The sequence below is a fragment of the Gymnodraco acuticeps genome, unplaced genomic scaffold (genome assembly GCF_902827175.1).
Source record: "Gymnodraco acuticeps unplaced genomic scaffold, fGymAcu1.1, whole genome shotgun sequence".
Classification (NCBI taxonomy): Eukaryota; Metazoa; Chordata; class Actinopteri; order Perciformes; family Bathydraconidae; genus Gymnodraco; species Gymnodraco acuticeps.
Genome location: NW_022990822.1, coordinates 331096 through 349992, shown reverse-complemented (window position 1 = coordinate 349992; position 18897 = coordinate 331096). Strand labels below are relative to the sequence as shown.

Sequence of the window (18897 nt, the reverse complement as noted above, 5' to 3'; positions counted from 1 at the left end):
AGGGGGCAGGATCTCCAACAAGCCGTTTATGACAGAGAGTGAATACACATACTTTACAGAGATGCTGTATGAGAAACCAATGTGAGTTTGGAAAATTGCACAATATAAATCTATTTTAGTATACCTCAACAATGGAATTATTATTAGTAGAAATGGCCATGACATGGGACCTTTAACTTCATCAGGTCAGGGATATTGTGAGATGTTCTGTATGGGTGAAAGGATGTTATGTAGTAACAATTAAAACGAATATATGTTTTTCTGAACGAGAAATTACTATATAATCAGTCAGACCATCATTCAAACAGCCCTCAAACCCCTTCAAACTTGCCTTCTCTTAACAGAGTGCATTATAACCTGGCGGAATCCCCCCCCCCCCCCTGCCCATTCCGCCAGGTTATAATGCGCTCTGTTCTTTAGTTTGTTTGTAGGCCTATTTTGTTCTTCCTACAAATTAAACGTATTATTATTTTTGTATTAATATTATTATTATTGTTTTATTATGTTTTTTGCAGAAGATGGAGCACGCGTTTTCACCGAGTGAGGACTCCGGATAATTATACGATCTTTGCAGCCTGTGGGTCTGTGTTGGTGATGGTCGGCGGGTCTGCGGCGGCCTTCTCCGCGCCATGCAGCCGTTTAAACCACAGGCTCCGGTCTAAACATGACCAACCTCGTTTGAACGAGTCGACAAACTGCAAACAGGCAGATAATCCACCAAAGCTCCGTTATCCGCCGCCGTTTCCGCTGTGTACTCCTGTTACAGCATTCTGACATCATCATCGTCAGCACTGTCAAACTGACAGGTATGTCTTCGTCCGCCTCACAAGACACCGTCGTTAAAAAGAAGCACGTTCGTTTCGCCAGTATGGAGGACGACGAGGACACCCTGTTTGACAAGAGGAAGGACACCGGCAGAGGGCTGAAGAGCGCGTTGAAGGCAGGCAGGAGGACCAGCACCCTGAGGTGCGACGGCCGGGTGGAGGTGGTCGGCGGGAGGAGGAGGGGCGCGTGCGGCCGCTGGATAGTCACCCTCGGGCTCTGTGCAGCTTTCCTTGGCCTGGTACATTTATTTCATAATCATACCTATGTGCTTCTATAGACAAATAATATTCAATGGAGACCTCATTCAGCCTTCTCTTCATTTACTAGCATACAACTGTGGCTCAAGTAGCCTACCATATATCTTGTTATCTTGGTTATAATAACTACCGTTACTGTAGTGCTATCAGGAAGCATCGACACCTGTGCAAGCACTCGGGTAGGCTATATGAGGTTTTCTGCATTCTGACCTGCAGCCACAAAGCCTTAAATACGAATGATATGAATGGGCTCCCTATCAGTCTATTGTAATGTGCAGGAAGTGTCATGATATCCAGTCACCTGGAGTGAACCTGCAGTATCCTGCACTGACAGGACAAACTACATGCATAACCTGCTCTTCAACCAGGTTATCGGAAAGCCTTCAGCATACACCAGAGTTTGTGTAGTTCTGGAATGTTCCATTTTTCTGCATTAACGCAGCAAACACTTCCTGCAGCAACAATGAAGCAGCTGGTCCATCACTGTGCTCTATGGTTTAAGAAACAATGGATTAAATATGAAAGGGATAGTTCAGATTGGTACTTCTACAAGTGCCAGGGTATCAGCTACAGGAGATGCAGTTGGAGGAACAGACAGGAAGCAGTAACTGCTGCTTTATACAGCCAGAAGCGTGCATGCATTTGAGAAGTGATTCTGTGCATTGTTCTTTAGCGTGCAGCACACCTGTCACTCACAGCGACTCAGTCATTGTAACTCCTGATCTCTTGTTGCTCCAGGGGATGAGTATCTCTGTTATCGGCCCCACGTTCGAGGACCTTGCTGTAAATGTGAACAAGAACATCAGCAACCTTTCTTACATCTTCGTGGGCCGCTCTGCGGGCTACATTGGGGGTTCCCTGTTCGGAGGCTTTCTCTTTGACTGCCTGAGCCCCCACCTGCTGCTGGGTAACGCTCATACACATGGTTTATATGTTGTACACATTTTTTGACATACCATACTATACGTATTTTTAAAACATTATTTTATGATGGACGACTATTATTACGACAATTGTGTGTGAGTGTGTGTGTGTGTGTGTGTGTGGGAGGGGAGGTGTTCAAATCCAGGTCCAATGGGGGCAGGGGGAGAGGTAGGAGGGAGGGGAGAGAGTTCAGCATCCTGGTGGTAAAGCTGTTTGACGTACTATACATATTTTGAATAATTCTTAAGATGCACTATGTTGACTTTTAAACATTGAAATCCCATGCTCTAATATATTTTTTTTACATTCTTTATTTTGAGGATATGCTATAGTATTTTTGGAACACAGTTTTTAATTCATACTATTCTCTGACGAACCTTCATTACATTTGATCAAACAATGAGAGTAAAGGTTCTTCAAAGTTACGCAAGGATTCTGTCCTCTCTCCACTCGTCACTCGTTGTGCTCTGGTTGTCCTCAGGCTGCTCTCTGCTGGTCACCTCAGTGGGAATGTGTGCCATCCCCTTCTGTAGGCAGGCTCTGCTCCTCACCTGCCTCATGTCCAGCATCGGGGTGACCACAGGGATTCTGGATACAGGTGAGCCCATTTACAGCTCGCAGTACACACACACACACACACACACACACGCAGTACACACACACACACACACACACACACACACACACACACACACACACACACACACACACACACACACACACACCACACACACACACACACACACACACACTAACCCTGAACAGATAGTTTCTTGCACATTGAGCTGTGGGTGTAGCTGTTAACACGCTAACATCTGAACACTGTCGTGGCCCACTGTATCCTAGATGAATCTGACCTCTGTTAGGTACTTTTAAACTTCAGTGAATACTTAAGAAAATAAGTTCTTAGGTAGCAACTGAGTTTGTGTTTTGCTGTGTTGAAAGGGAGCCTTTCAGAAATACCGAAAATGTGTATCAGAAATGTGTTAATGATGGTTTTACTGTCCCCAGTTGGTAATGTCCTCATACTGAACACGTGGGGGGAGCAGGCAGGCCCCCACCTGCAGGCTCTGCACTTCAGCTTTGCAGCCGGAGCCTTCGTGTCTCCCATCATCGCCAAGCTGCTGTTTGGGTCTGACAGCAACAGCAGTGCAGGAGTCCTAGCAGCAGACTCGTCACTTCCTGTCCCCGCGGAGCAGGTCACCAGAGCGCCTGACGCCCACACACTGATCCGCTATGTCCAAGGCAGCAGCAGCACCCTCAAATCCATGTGGGCCTACATCGTCATTGGCTCCTTCATCTTCCTCATCTCCTTCCTCTTCTTCATCCTCTACTGTCGCAGCAGCTCGTCACGTGAAAAAGCACGCAAGACATCGGGGGAGCCACTGTTGGCCAAACATCACACGGCTCTCATAGCCCTGCTCTTCTTCTTCTTCTTTGCCTATGTAGGTGCTGAGGTAGCGTACGGCTCCTTCATCTTCACCTTCGCCAAGGACTACGCCCACATGCATCAGTCCCAGGCGGCCGGGCTCAATTCTCTGTTCTGGGCTGCGTTTGCTGCCTGCAGGGGGCTGGCTATCTTCTTTGTGGCCTGCATGTACCCGGGCACCATGATCCTGCTCAGCCTGGTGGGCTCCACCCTGTCCTCCCTGCTGCTCTGCCTCTTCAGCAGGGAGCAGGTGGCGGTGTGGGCCTGCACCGGTCTGTACGGCGCCTCCATGGCCACCATCTTTCCCAGCGGCATCTCCTGGTTGGAGCAGTACACGACAGTGACAGGCAACACGGCCGCAGTCTTCGTGGTGGGGGCCGCGTTGGGGGAGATGGTGCTTCCTGCTATTGTAGGCTACTTGCTGGGACAGTTCCCGGAGCAGCCCCTGCTCATGTACCTGTCGCTCATCACCGCCACATTCACCTCCATCCTCTTCCCCGTCATGTACAAGCTGGCCTCAGCCCCCAGCAGCCAGAGCAGGAAACCCTGCGTCAGGGGCCGGCCTGATGCAGACGACAGCGAATATCGTCAGGCGCTGCTGGACTCAGGAGCCAATGAGGAAGAGGAGGAGGACGAGGACGAGGACGAGGCTGATCAGTGGAATGATGCCGACTTTGAGGTGATTGAAATGGATGACACAGCGAGTCTCATCAGTTCCCCCAGCAAGGCTCCCTCTCCCCCCGACATCACGGCTCCAACAGAGAGCGGCCCCCTGACGGAGGTGGCAGGTGGAGCCTCTTTCTCCAGCACAATGTCCCTGGGTGGAGAGTCCCCCAGACGCAAACTACTGCTCTCCATGGACAGAGAGAAGAGAGACTGAGGCACTCTAGCCCTTACCAAACAAAAAGGATTAGCATTCAATGCAACACTGACCGGAACCTGTGCAGCTCAGAAACCATCCTCAGTGTGATGACTCGGCACCTTTGAAGCGTATTTCTCCTCAAGGTTTGAAAATAAACACAACATGGATTCTCTTCAGGGAGTCTGTGTTGGCCTGCTCCCTCCACAGAGAGGTCAGAGGACCCAGGACTCGTATTGCAATTCAGTGCCTTGCTCAAGGACACACAACTACAATAATGAAAAGTATGTTTCAAATGTTTTGCACTACTGCAGTGTTTTCATTAACAGCAGGACAGGATGTGATGATAGTTGTAAGATTTGAATGAAGTGGATTTAGTTTTTGTCATGTTCTGTAACGTGCTGTGCTTTATGGATCTCTACATCCTGTGTCGTCACTGCCAACGTGTTTTTATAACTGAATCATTGACAGAAGACATTTGATTACATTTTTATTATATCAATCTCAAACCTCCACCTACAGCAATGTCCATTAAAAACAAACAAAAACACCTCCTTCATTCATATTTTTTACATTTATACAAATACACAGATCCTGTATGGCTGTTGAAGAATTGAAGATTGGATCTCAACATGGTTTAATTCTTTTGCGCAGAAAATGGAAAATGTTCACTTAACCACATATGCACAAGGAAACAATAAACTCTTTATGACATCAATTATCAAAATACAGTATTGCAACAGTCCCAGATTCGTAGAAAAAACTATATAGTTTCCAGTTCCTACACTGTAGAGTACAAAGTGTCATATCTGCCAAAATGAACATCAGTACAATCATGACAAATGGCATCCTTAAACAGAATGCACAATAACAGTATTGATGTATTCGTGGCTGGAGCTTTATGAGATTAGAGACGGAGCTCGACAGGAACTATCGACACAAAGACTGCAGTCCATACAATATGAAGGGAAATCTATTAGTGGTCTGAATGTAGTGAATTCTGGAGATTAGTGAGGAGCTCCTTCACATTGCTACGAGACACAACAGGTCATTGTGCATCAGATCCAGGATCAGCTTCACTCGCAGCAGCTTATGCAGACACACAGTCAAACGAACAACAGTCACAAGACACATGAAGACCCACCAGGGCTCAATGAAACCTTTACAACTGAGTGGACAATTAAACACTGATATGGGGAAGGGGGGGGCACCACATAGCACCAAATAGCACCGAGTGAGCCGGGAGCCAATCAGAACTGCTCCAGCAGCTGCCGCAGGTAGGGGGCCTTGGAGATCTGTCTGTTGACACGGGACAGCTTGTAGAGGACAGGGCAGTCCAGGGACACACAGGACACCTGCCGCTCGGCACTGCCAGTGCAGTTCCTACACACCTGGACACACACACACACACAGTCTTATTACACTGTAGAAGCTCTTGAGTGCAAGATATCAAAGCGATCTGATAATAGCCTCACCCAGCCATCAAGCTAACCGTCTTATCACAGTTATGATCAAAGGTAGCTTCAAACTGATTTAATTTGTTTTATATCAAAACACACAAACTCTCAACATTAATACATTCATTGTTTGAAATGTTACATGAAAGAAAAACAGGAGCCATTACTTTAAGAAAACATAGGTCATTATTTTAAATTAATAGTATTTTTTCTTATAAAAAACACATTGGACAAATGATTACTCCCTGTGTTTTTGCTGGGCGGGGGTCTCACCTTCAGCAGCTGCTCCTGCTGTCTCTCCCATTGTCTCATGTCCTGGTGGAGTGTGACTGCGACGCGCTGCGGCTCGGCGCGGCACCGCGAACACACACCGAGCTGGGTCAGCTCGTCACACACGGGGCAGTGAAGCGTGGTGAAGTACTGCGAGATGGTCCCCTTCCTCCCAACCTCATCTCCCCCCACCACCGAGAAGCAGGAAGCCTTCTGGATCTGTGTGCAGACAATCAGACATGAGTGGTGTGTTTATGGAAGGCAAGGCAAGGCAAGTTTATTTATATAGCACCTTTCAACACAAGGCAACTCAAAGTGCTTTAAAAAAAACGAAAGACATTCAGAAAATGGCATTTAAAATCAGTCATTAAAAAGAAAAGATAATAAAATAAATATTAAAAGAAGAAGTACATGGATACAAGTTACAGTGCAGTCTAAGATATGAATAGTTCAATTAAAAGCAGCGACAAAAAGAAAAGTCTTCAGCCTGGATTTAAAAGTAGTCAGAGTTGCAGCGGACCTGCAGGTTTCTGGGAGTTTGTTCCAGATATTTGGAGCATAATAACTGAATGCTGCTTCTCCATGTTTAGTTCTGACTCTGGGGACAGAAAGCTGACCAGTCCCTGAAGACCTGAGAGATCTGGATGGTTCATCATTTAGCAGGAGGTCAGAAATGTATTTTAGTCCTAAACCATTCAAAGCTTTATAAACCAGCAGCAGTATCTTGAAATCTATTCTTTGACACACAGGAAGCCAGTGTAAAGACTTCAGAACTGGAGTGATGTGATCCACTTTCTTAGTGTTAGTGAGGACTCGAGCAGCAGCGTTCTGAATCAGCTGCAGCTTCCTAATAGATTTTTTAGTGAGACCTGTGAAGACACCATTACAGTAGTCGAGTCTACTGAAGATAAAAGCATGGACAAGTTTTTCCAAATCCTGCTGTGACATTAGTCTTTTGATCCTAGATATATTCTTTAGGTGATAGTAGGCTGATTTAGTAACTGTTTTAATGTGACTGTTGAAACTCAGGTCAGAGTCCATGACTACACCTAGATTTCTGGCTTTATCTGTTGCTTTGAACATTGCAGACTGAAGCTCAGCGCTAACTTTTATACGTTCTGCCTTGGCTCCAAAAACCATTACCTCAGTTTTATCTTTGTTTAATTGGAGAAAGTTCTGACACATCCAGTCATTGATTTGTTCAATGCACTTACTCAGTGTTTGAATTGGAGCATAGTCTCCTGGTGAAATTGTTACGTAAATTTGTGTGTCATCTGCATTGCTATGGTAACTTATTTTGTTGTTTTTCATTATCTGAGCCAGTGGTAGCATGTAGATGTTAAAGAGAAGAGGCCCCAAGATGGAGCCTTGAGGAACCCCACATGTCATATTTGTCAACTCAGATGTATATTTACCTATAGAAACAAAGTTGTTTCTGTCCTTTAAGTAGCATTCAAACCAATTTAGAACTGTTTCCGAAAGTCCCACCCAGTGTTCCAGTCGGTCTAGTAATATGCTGTGGTCAACAGTGTCAAACGCAGCACTGAGATCTAATAATACTAACACTGAAGTTCTGCCACTGTCTGTGTTTAAGTGGATGTCATTAAATACCTTTACAAGACATTAGTCTTTTAATCCTAGATATATTCTTTAGGTGATAGTAGGCTGAATTAGAAACTGTTTTAATGTGACTGTTGAAACTCAGGTCAGAGTCCATGACTACACCTAGATTTCTGGCTTTATCTGTTGTTTTGAACATTGCAGACTGAAGCTCAGCGCTAACTTTTATACGTTCTGACTTGGCTCCAAAAACCATTACCTCAGTTTTATCTTTGTTTAATTGGAGAAAGTTCTGACACATCCAGTCATTGATTTGTTCAATGCACTTACTCAGTGTTTGAATTGGAGCATAGTCTCCTGGTGAAATTGTTACGTAAATTTGTGTGTCATCCGCATAGCTATGGTAACTTATTTTGTTGTTTTTCATTATCTGAGCCAGTGGTAGCATGTAGATGTTAAAGAGAAGAGGCCCCAAGATGGAGCCTTGAGGAACCCCACATGTCATATTTGTCAACTCAGATGTATATTTACCTATAGAAACAAAGTTGTTTCTGTCCTTTAAGTAGGATTCAAACCAATTTAGAACTGTTTCCGAAAGTCCCACCCAGTTTTCCAGTCGGTCTAGTAATATGCTGTGGTCAACAGTGTCAAACGCAGCACTGAGATCTAATAATACTAACACTGAAGTTCTGCCACTGTCTGTGTTTAAGTGGATGTCATTAAAGACCTTTACAAGAGCAGTCTCGGTGCTGTGGTTTGGACGAAAGCCTGACTGGAACACATCAAAACAGTTATTTAAATGCAAGAAATGACTCAACTGTTGAAAAAAAACTTTTTCAATGATTTTACCTAGAAATGGGAGGTTTGATATGGGCCTGTAATTGTTCATTACTGAAGCATCTAGATTATTCTTTTTTAAGAGCGGTTTAATGACTGCAGTTTTCAGGGCCTGTGGAAAAATACCTGAGTGAAGAGATTTGTTTACTATATGAAGTAGATCTGAGGCCATGCAAGGCAAAACATCTTTGAAAAAATCCTGTTGGAATAATATCAAGGCAGCAGGAGGAGGATTTCAGAAGTTGAATAATGTCCTCTAGGTTTTTATCATTAATCTGATGGAATTGTGTCATGGTGTTTGAATTGATGTTAAGTGGACACAGGGACAACACATTTGCTGTATCTGATGCAGAGGCACTGACTGCTTGTCTGATTTTCTGAATGTTGTCAGTGAAGGAGGCAAAATCATTGCACGCCCTGGTGGATAGAAATTCAGAGGCTACTGACACTGGGGGGTTAGTTAGTCTGTCGACGGTAGCAAACAAGGCACGTGCGTTGTTTTTGGTAATGATGTCAGAGAAGAAAGACTGTCGTGCGTTTTTCAATTCCAAATTATAAAGGCCAAGTCTCTCTTTATAGATTTCAAAGTGAACCTGGAGATTTGTTTTTCGCCACCTGCGTTCAGCTTTTCGACACTCTCTTTTTTCTGCTCTCACGGTCATGGCCTTTCTCCATGGAGATATTTTCTTCCCAGTCACTTCCTTTACCCTAGTTGGAGCAATGGCATCTATAATCTATCTATCTATTGAATTAAAATGATCTACTAGCTCATTTACTGAGATGTTAGCAGGGGCAAGTGTGGTAAGTGAGTAAACATTTCCCTAGTATTTTCAGTTAAATATCGCTTTGTGGTTATCTCTTTTTGAACATTTTTGTGAACAGAAATAGAGCTCTCAAAGAAAACACAGGAATGATCAGAGAGTGCAACATCAGTCACCACAACCTTAGAGATAATTAAGTCCAGAGTGTGCCCCTTATTGTGCGTGGGCTCCGTCAGTCAAGAACACAAAACAGTTATTTTTCCCCTCTGTCCTGGGGGTTGTCAACATGGATGTTAAAATCACCAACAATGACTAGACGGTCAAAGTCAATACACACTATAGACAGCAGTTCAGTAAAGTCATCAAAAAAGCTTGCACAGTATTTGGGTGGTCTATAGATATTTAGGAACAGAGCTCGAGAGGAGCATTTCAGCTGAAGGGCCACATATTCAAAATAATCAAAGTTCCCATAAGATGTCTTCCTGCATTGAAGGGAATCATTGAACAGAATAGCAACTCCACCCCCTTTCTTATGCATTCTTTCCTGACTCATAAAACTAAAGTTGGGAGGGGTTGATTCGATAAGAACAGCTGCACTGTTATTTTGTTCAATCCAAGTTTCTGTTAAAAACATAAAATCAAGATTGTGCTCAGTGATAAAATCATTGATTAAAAATGCCAAAGACCTGACATTTAATAAAGCTAGTTTAAGTTTGTTAAACACACTATCAGTCATGTTTTTTGTAACAACCTGTGGCTGACATGGAATCACTGCTAAATTAGATAAACTCACACAAACGTTTGAGCGCTTCCTGTTTCTAAGCTGATTCACGCTCTTAATCTATTACCTATCAACACAGATATCGGCAAAGCTATATGCAGGCAGGGCCCCGGCATGTCCTGGAAAGAGTTGAGAGTGCCATACGCCCTTGAGCCTGGACCCAGCACATATCAGTAAGAGTGTGTTGCGTTTTGTACACACACATCCTTATCAGGCTTCGGAGACTGCAGATGCTTTCTTGAAGGGAGGGGAGGTGGTTGACGTAGGCATGGTGATGGAGACAGGGGAGATGGTGCGGGGGTAGAGGACATGCTGCCAGGGGGGGAGGTGGTTGACGTGGGCACGGTGATGAAGACGGGGGAGATGGTGCGCATCTCTGCGGTGATTTTGGTGGGCGTCATTGAGGAGCGGGGGTAAAAGACATGCTGCCAACCCTGCGTATCGCCTTAGTCTGGTCTTTGAACTCCAGGAAGGAATCGGTGCCAACCCTCTGTATCTCCTTCGTGTGTTCAGCAATCTCCAGGAGGGTGGGCGAGGGTGAAAGGGTGAACGGAGAGTAGAGAGAGCTGTGGGGTGAAGGAAGAGTATCCTCAGAGGTGATAGGGGGGGTGAAGGGCGGTGGAGACTCCTCCATTTGTCTCCCATAATCAAGACATTCCTCAGGCGGGTGCAGTGATAGATGTTCAAGGTTTTCTGAGCCATCGCTGTTGTGTTTTTCTCTTGTTTTGATTCCTCTTGCTGCTTGTCCTTGGCAGAGGGAACAGATTGATGACGCAGGCAGTTGAATATGTTAGAGATAAACAATTTCACTCCTGACTTGTTCAGACAAACTCCATTTGCCTTGAAAAGATGTCTGCGATCCCAGAGAAAGTTACAATTGTCAATAAAATGAACAGAATGGTCAGTACAGACAGTTGAAAGCCAGGTGTTCAGTGCAAACAATCTGCTGAATCTCTCCACTCCTCTTCTGACTGGCGGTAGAGGGCCACTGATGAACACCTCCGCATTTAGAGAGCTGACAGTTTCCAACAAACATTTAAAGTCTTCTTTCAGCACTTCTGACTGTTGTTTCGCAACATCATTTGTTCCAATGTGCAGTACCACATTCTTCACAGTCGGATGTTCAGCCCCAATATGCGGGATCTTCTCAGCCAAGTCAGAGACCACATCCTTGGGAAAACAGAGTACTTTGGTGTTGTTCTTATTACACAGACCTTTTACATCTCTTACAGCAGAGTCACCCACAATCAGAGTTTCAGGCCCAGTCGTTAGCTTTCCCTCTAGCCTTTTACTTTTGGAGTAGCTATTGGTCCTTACCCTGCTGTGTGAAGAGGACAGGTTATCCAGGTCATCAGATCTCCGGTTCTCGGTCAGCGGAGCGTATCTGTTCTGGATTGGCACACTTGGTGGTTTAGGAGGATTGTTTGTAATTCTCCCTTTAGCAGCTGTCCACTGATGTTTCCTAGTATGAATAGGGGTTGAAGAGGCGCTCTTCCTGGGTGATAACAATGCAGGCCAGCCGGTCGCATCACAGATTTCAGAGCGCTGGGCTCTGCCTGTTATCCGTCCTCCCAAATCCCATGGAAATGATTTACTCTTAGGCTTTGCACCCAGAGAGTTCCAGGGAGGACTACCACTTGTAGATTTATTACCCAGTACACAGCCCTCCTGTTCCTTGGAATCCTTGTAGCTGCTAACTAGCTGTGAGTTAGCATGCCTTTGTCCATTATTTTGCAACACTGGTAAAGTGGTGTCATTCCCACGACAGTCCATTCACTTCCACGTTAACTTCCAACCGTTGCATTTTCATTTCCAACACAGCCATCTTCTGTAGAAGTTTGTGGAAGTCATCTGTAGAGAACGGAGGCATTTTGCTGCTAACTAGCGTAAGCTAAATAGCATGCAGTGCCAGGCTTTAGCTGTTGCTAGGCCACGCTACTGTAAGACTGAGGTCGTCGTAAAAATATTGAAATATGGCTGAAACCCTCCGTCTATTTACGAAGATGAACTGTCCCAGTGATAAGTTAATGTCCAGGAGCCGCTGCTCGAAGTTTTCAGAAGATAAAAACAGCATAAAAAAGTAAGCAGAGGCAAGAGCAAGCAGAAAAGCGTCTGCACTATAAGAAAGCTGCAGATCTAAATCTAAACATGGAAGACAACACAACATTATTAAGATCATTTAGAAAGAAGATAACAGCAGCCTTACGAGTAAGATCATACTGTAAATAGTTCAATGCAATCAATGGTCATTAATCATTTTCCTTAGCTATGCTTCACCAGCAGAGGGCGTGTGTGCTCCGTCAGGACACACACTGCAGCTTGATGAGTCTCACTTAACAGATTCTCTTCCTCCTTTGTTCTCTCTGCACTAAATACACTGAATGGACTGCAAACACCATCTGGAAGAATGCTTTTATTTTGAAGGAGAGAAGCAACAGACCCCTGGCATGCTCATCAGTTATTCGTCAATCTCCATGCCATTTCTTCTTCTATATGTTGATGTGGCTTTTCTAGCATCATCACTCATTTGCACTGCTCCTATGTTGCAGAGGTCAGATAAAAAAACATTTTGGATTCTCATTTCCCGCCGTCTCACCCTGGGCAGCTCCTGGTACCAGCTGAACACGTCCACTCCGATCAGCTGGAACATGCGGGCCAGTGGGGGCAGGATCTGCTTGGTGATGTAGTAGGTGGCATTGAGGCGGAGGCCGGGGTCCTGCAGCACCTCCACCGGCCGGCGCACCAGCTGGATGAGGGGCAGGCCGGGCATCCCGTACACGATGACGTAGGGAACGCGCTCGCTCACACGGGGCTCCAGACGCCGGTCGTACGCCATCATGCGCCTGAGACAGATGGAGACAGATGGAGACAGATGGAGACAGATGGAGACAGATGGAGACACTTGACAAACCATATCAGAACTTTTAGTCTGCCCTGTGTCTGTCGGAAAATATGACACTAAATAAATCATTTGTAAAACATTCAGCACCATCTAGAATCCACCTAGCTGATAAACAGGAGATAAACTAGAGCTCATGACTGATGCTGGATACTTCCTCAGACCATGCCTTCTTTGGAATCTGATTTTTCTCACCCATTAAGAGATGGGTTGCCTAGCAACAGACTCAGGTACTGTACATACAGGCTAGTGCAGCCAGACAATGAGCACTGTAGGGGGTGGGGGAGTAATTGGATTCACACTGACTCTGCAAGCTCTGCAGCATGCACCCCCCCCCCCCCCCCCCACACACACTTTCTCTGTCTTTTGGTGAGACATTTGTCTGCATGTGGCTATTTCAGAATATGTTCACTCACACTGTGCTGTCCCTCACACACACACTGACACACACCTACTGAGCTCCAGGGCGGGGACGCAGGCTCCGGGCCGGTACGAGCTGCTGCCCCGGTACTCCTTGGCGAAGGTCAGGTCCTGCATGCTGGCCCGGCCGTCCAGAACCTTCATGCACTGATGCTGCACAAACCGCTTTACCTGGCTGATGTCCCGGCTCTCAAACAGCAGCTTAATGGAACGTTCCAGAACCTGGACCACAATCATGACAGGACGAGTGAAGAGAGTAAACATGAGAGCGGTTAATGCAAACACTCAACACCCCCCAGGCTGACTGACACGTGTGCAGCAGTCTGAGTGAACAAGAGCGGGAAGAAATCTGGCAAGGCTGTGATTGGTGTAGAGGCCAGTCAGGAGGTTTGCCTGTCACCTTGGAAACAGCAGGGCAGCCGTCGCGGCGCACTGTCTCGATCCCTTTGGCATCAAACACAGGCTCCTTTTGGTCCAGGCTTTCATACATGTAGCCCACATAACGCTTCTTTGTCTGCAACACGCAGGGAAGGTACACCTGGGAACACACACACAAACAGATCAATATATATGTCTACAAGTGCACATTGTGGCTGTGTGTGTATGTGGCTGTGTGTGTGCACTACCTTCTCAAACTTGAGCTTGACAGGCTTGGGGTTGGTTGCGGTCACTGCCTCAGCGATCTCGTTGCCAATCTTGAAAGCCTGCTCTTTGGTGGCTCCCTTCAGCAGAACAAACAGGCTGACACACACACACACACACACACACACACACACACACACACACACACACACACACACACACACACACACACACACACACACACACACACACACACACACACACACACCACACACACACACACACACACACACACACACACACACACACACACACACACACCACACACACACACACACACACACACACACACACACACACCACACACACACACACACACACACACACACACACACACACACACACACACACACACACACACACAACACACACACACACACACACACACACACACACACACACACACACACACACACACACACACACACACACACACACACACACACACACACACACACACACACACACACAGAGGTTCACTACGGTCCACTGCATGTCCCGTCACACACACACTTCCTGTCAGAGGTCACGCCGTTGTGAATGACACTTACATCTCTGGCAACAATTACAAAGAACCATGAGACTTCATAAAGAAAGGAAACAACAATGTGACAGAGTGCTGCTCAGAGAACATCTTCGGTGGAAGTAAAAGTCCTGCATTCAAAATGTTCCTCAAGTGAAAGTAGAAAAGTATTCTCATCAAAATATAGTGAAAGTAGCGACAGTGAAAGTAGTCATTGTGCAGATTGGTCCATCTCAGAATAATATATATGATATGTTTTATAATGATTGATCATGAAAGTGTTCTCAAAGCCGGTAAAGGTGCAGCTAGTTTGAATGACTTTGTATACTGCAGGGTAGCTTGTGGATTTACTCCAGGTGGAACTAAAGTCTGATTTAACACTTGATTAGATTTCACATCATTCATCCACATCTGTGAAGTAACTAAAGGGATTAATACATGTAGTGGGGTAAACGTACACGCCTGAACATCTGACTGAAACTTCAAAGTTGCCATTATGTTTTATGATAGAAATATATAGTAGGGGTCCCCAGCACATAGAAACTGCCGGATGCTAACCATTATATGTTGGGCATTTTGCACAAACTGCTGCTCAGCTAGAATGATGTTTACCTGTCCGTGTCTCCGTACACAACACGCGCGCCCCATTTCTTGGTGTCATTGACCATCTTGATGGCTCTCTCCAGGGTCTCTCTGGCTTTGTGGACGATACTGTCTCCCACCTGGAAAAAGACAGGAGAGACGTTAATACTTACTGCTGCACAAGCTTGAATAAATGTTGATGCAATGGTTCTGTAGGAATGTTTGTCTTTCACTCCAGACCAGGAAACCACTGCACAGATCAGCAGAGATTTACAAAAACACTAGAAATAGTTCTCATAGAAATATGTGCTACTACATGTATTTCACATCTTTAGAAGGACTACAGCTGGCTTTAAATATGATGACACTACGATGACCCCCATCTGGTCCCAGTGCGGACAGCCGACAGTCAGCTTCATTAAGCTTACCTCCACGCTGGGCATGCGTCCAGAGTAGTTGGCGGCGGTGTATCCGAAGGTCACGTTGGCGATGAGCTTGAGGCCCAGCTGGCGGGCGTGCAGCAGCTTCATCAGGGCTTTGTCCTGCTTGTACGTCTTCATGGACTGCTTCACCATGATCCTGGTGTTCAGGATTTCCTCCAGCATGCTGGGCAGGATGCCTCTACGCACTGAGGACTACACACACACCAAGGCCTGATCAGGAGCACGAAGTCTACATTCACATGGAGTGCATCAACAAGCTTTCATGTGGTCAGGTCAGTATGGCTGACATCTTGGCTAACTACTCTATTTGCCGTGGTCTTCATCAGGCTCGTGCAGAGGATGTTAGAGGGGCAGGGACCCACATTCAAAAAAGGAACACACTGGAGATTTTGGTTTCTTTCACATCTATTCCTGGAATAACTACTTTTGTGAAAGTTTTAAGGGATATTAAAATGTATGTATTTAAATATACTATTACTATGTGCCAAAACATGTGTTAAAAGTCATTCACATATGTTATAATTAGGCACAACATTATTAAAGCAAAACATAAGCTTTGGCCCCTAATTTATTTGGAGTTGTGTCTGTCTGACTGTTGTTTTTGTTTTACTCCTGTTTCGTCTGTAAAGCGACCTTGGGTCCCCTGAAAGGCGCTATATAAAATGTAAGTTATTATTATAATTATTAATGTGTATTAGCTACAGTTTCTTTTGTTGCTTTATGTTAGACAATGCCTGCACACACTGATTTTTAAATGAAAAAACGAGGGCAAAAGGGCAGGTGCCCAAGCCACCTTGAGGTCTATCTGTGCATGTGCCTGCTCTCTATAGTCATTATGGAGGTTGTATATTTATGGTGCTAACACATTGAGTGGTGTTAATATTTAGTCTACAGTTATTGATATAAATAGGGTGGACACACAACTAAATAAATGTATATGTTGGCTGTATGAACCAACGAGGATACCCCTTGCAGCTGAACAGACCCAACTGTGTCCTGACCTCAGACCTTTGTTCAGGCGGGTTTTGATATGCAGTTGGTTCACAGTTGAAAATGAACTGAATTAAATTAGAGATGAACTGTGCTTTTAGTGCTGATGAGTTTATCTCCATGTTTGACTCGACATGTACCCAAATACTCGATTCTGTTGCTCCTTTTACGCTTAGACGCACCAAAGCTCTCTCACAGCCGTGGCTCAATGACTGTACTCATGCTCTTAGACGCGCTTGCAGGCGTGCAGAGAGAAAATGGAAAAAGGACAAACTCCATGTCTCCCTAGAAATCCTTCGTGCTTGCCTTGCTGACTAAAACACAGCACATTTCTCTGTTCATCTCCAAAAACAGCCATAAACCTGAGGTTCTTTTTAATGTCCTCAACTCGATCATTAATCCCTGTGATGTTTCTCCAATTGTGCCATCGACTACTCTCTGGGATAAGTTTCTTACATTTTTTATTGAAAAAGTATCTGCTCTTAGGCTAGCCCACACTAGTGCTACCCCAGATTCTGCTCCCTTTCTGTGCCCTGCTGTCCTCGACCACTTTGAGCCTGTATCCCTCTCTTCTCTCTGCGGCCGACAAACTGCACCTCAGACAGCATTCCCTCTCGCCTTCTCAGAGACGTTTTCGAATCAGTTGGAGCAAGTATTTTATTACTTATAAACACCTCTCTTAGCTCAGGATGTGTCCCAGCTGCCTTCAAACATGCCGTGGTCAAGCCACTACTTAAAAAGAAAAATCTTGACCCCTCCATTCTCGCAAATTTTAGGCCCATTTCCCAGCTACCTTTTTTATCTAAAGCCCTGGAGCGAGTAGTCTACGCCCAGCTGCAGTCTTTCTTAACCACGCATGGTATCCATGAAAAGTTTCAGTCTGGCTTTAAACCCATGCATAGTACTGAAACAGCCCTTTTAAGAGTTTTTAATGATCTGCTCCTAGCCGCAGACTCAGGTAGCCCAGCTGTCCTGGTGCTGTTAGACCTGACAGCTGCCTTTGACACTGTGGACCATAGCATCCTGTTGTCACGGCTTGAACAGTCCGCAGGCATCACAGGCTCTGCCCTTGCATGGTTCAGGTCTTACCTGACAGACCGTAGCTTTTTAGTGCAGCTAGGTGCCTTCTACTCTGCCAAAGCCCCTCTTACCTGTGGGGTCCCCCAAGGCTCAATTCTGGGCCCCATCCTCTTTTTACTGTACATACTGCCCCTAGGTTCAATTCTCACGAAACACAATATTCCCTTCCACTGCTACGCGGACGATGTACAGATCTATCTGCCTCTCAAAGCAAATGCCAACTCACTACAGCAGTTGATGGATTGCTTAACAGAGATAACATCCTGGCTGAGCAAAAACCTCCTCAACCTCAATGAGAGCAAGACCGAGGTCATCTTTTTTGGACCCCAACCTCCAGCCTCTCCGGTTGATATTCTGGGCTCCCTCAGTAAAAATATCCTCCCCTCTGTCTTGAACCTTGGAGTGACCTTCAATAGCACTTTTAAATTCGACAAGCAGGTCAGCACCGTAGTAATATCCTGCTTTTTTTAAAATAAGACTATTGGCCAAAACCAAGTCGTATTTATCTTTTAAAGACCTGGAAAGGGTTATTAACGCCTTTGTGACCTCAAGACTGGACTATTGTAACGCTCTGTATGTGGGTATGGACCAGGCATCAATTAAACGCCTGCAGCTAGTCCAAAACGCAGCTGCACGTCTCCTGACTGGCCACAAAAAGCGTGACCACATCACCCCAATTCTGGCCTCACTACACTGGCTTCCAGTCCGGTTCAGAATTGATTTTAAACTCCTTTTATTTGTTTTTAAAGCACTAAATGGGTTGGCTCCGGCCTATGTAGCTGAACTCCTCCAGCGCTACACCCCAGGCAGAGCCTTAAGATCTGCTGACTAGCTGCTGCTGGTAGTGCCTAAGACTAGGCTCAAAACCTGAGGGCACCGAGCCTTCGCAGCAGCTGGCCCCAGGCTCTGGAACACTCTTCCCCTCCATGTGAGGTCGGCCCAGACCCTAGGGGCTTTTAAATCCACACTGAAGACACACTACTTCTCTCTGGCCTTCTAGTTAGAGTGGGATCACGACTCCTGACTGTTCCATGTGTTGTTTTTATCTGTTGTGATTTATTGTCTTTTATTGTGATGTAATGTGTTTTTATGTGTTTAAATTACATGTACAGCACTTTGGCTCGACCAAAATCGTTTTTAAATGTGCTCTACAAATACAATTTGATTTGATTATTCTTCAAATTTAGCAGCAACACTCCAAAGTCAGTTTGACATTCAACATTATTATTGCATTGTTTCATTTGTGAGTATATCAAGTATACTGAGTTCCTGTGCAGTGTAGTATAAAGATTCATTTAGAATACATGCATGTACAGTTAGTGTGCAGTTGATAGAAAATGAATAGTGAGATGCTTGGC

At 45.3% G+C, this 18897-nt stretch overlaps 2 protein-coding genes across 2 annotated transcripts in view; one reads left to right on the top strand and one right to left on the bottom strand.

Annotated features, from left to right (window-relative positions):
* The first annotated feature begins 571 nt into the window (after window positions 1-571).
* mfsd4b (major facilitator superfamily domain containing 4B) lies at window positions 572-4844 on the top strand. The gene is made up of 4 exons (XM_034232847.1): window positions 572-1063; window positions 1821-1989; window positions 2488-2604; window positions 3018-4844. The coding sequence occupies exons 1-4, from the start codon at window positions 809-811 to the stop codon at window positions 4313-4315; spliced, it is 1839 nt and encodes a 612-aa protein (XP_034088738.1). The 5' UTR covers window positions 572-808; the 3' UTR covers window positions 4316-4844.
* rev3l (REV3 like, DNA directed polymerase zeta catalytic subunit) overlaps window positions 4772-18897 on the bottom strand; it is a 104093-nt gene continuing 89967 nt past the window's right edge. The window contains exons 25-32 of the mRNA XM_034232846.1: window positions 15455-15661; window positions 15057-15166; window positions 13906-14020; window positions 13680-13817; window positions 13311-13501; window positions 12557-12803; window positions 6025-6240; window positions 4772-5685 (exon numbers count right to left, since the gene is read on the bottom strand). Of these exons, the coding sequence (XP_034088737.1) occupies window positions 5545-5685; window positions 6025-6240; window positions 12557-12803; window positions 13311-13501; window positions 13680-13817; window positions 13906-14020; window positions 15057-15166; window positions 15455-15661 (1365 nt within the window). The 3' untranslated portion in view covers window positions 4772-5544. The remainder of the gene's footprint in view (window positions 5686-6024; window positions 6241-12556; window positions 12804-13310; window positions 13502-13679; window positions 13818-13905; window positions 14021-15056; window positions 15167-15454; window positions 15662-18897) is intronic.

What these genes read in the sequence shown, in the direction of transcription:
- mfsd4b (XM_034232847.1), top strand. Translation starts at nt 809, where the DNA reads ATGTCTTCGTCCGCCTCACAAGACACCGTCGTTAAAAAGAAGCACGTT. An exon ending in GAGCCCCCACCTGCTGCTGG is followed by an intron (nt 1,990 to 2,487) that starts GTAACGCTCATA and finishes GGTTGTCCTCAG; the next exon opens with GCTGCTCTCTGCTGGTCACC. An exon ending in CACAGGGATTCTGGATACAG is followed by an intron (nt 2,605 to 3,017) that starts GTGAGCCCATTT and finishes TACTGTCCCCAG; the next exon opens with TTGGTAATGTCCTCATACTG.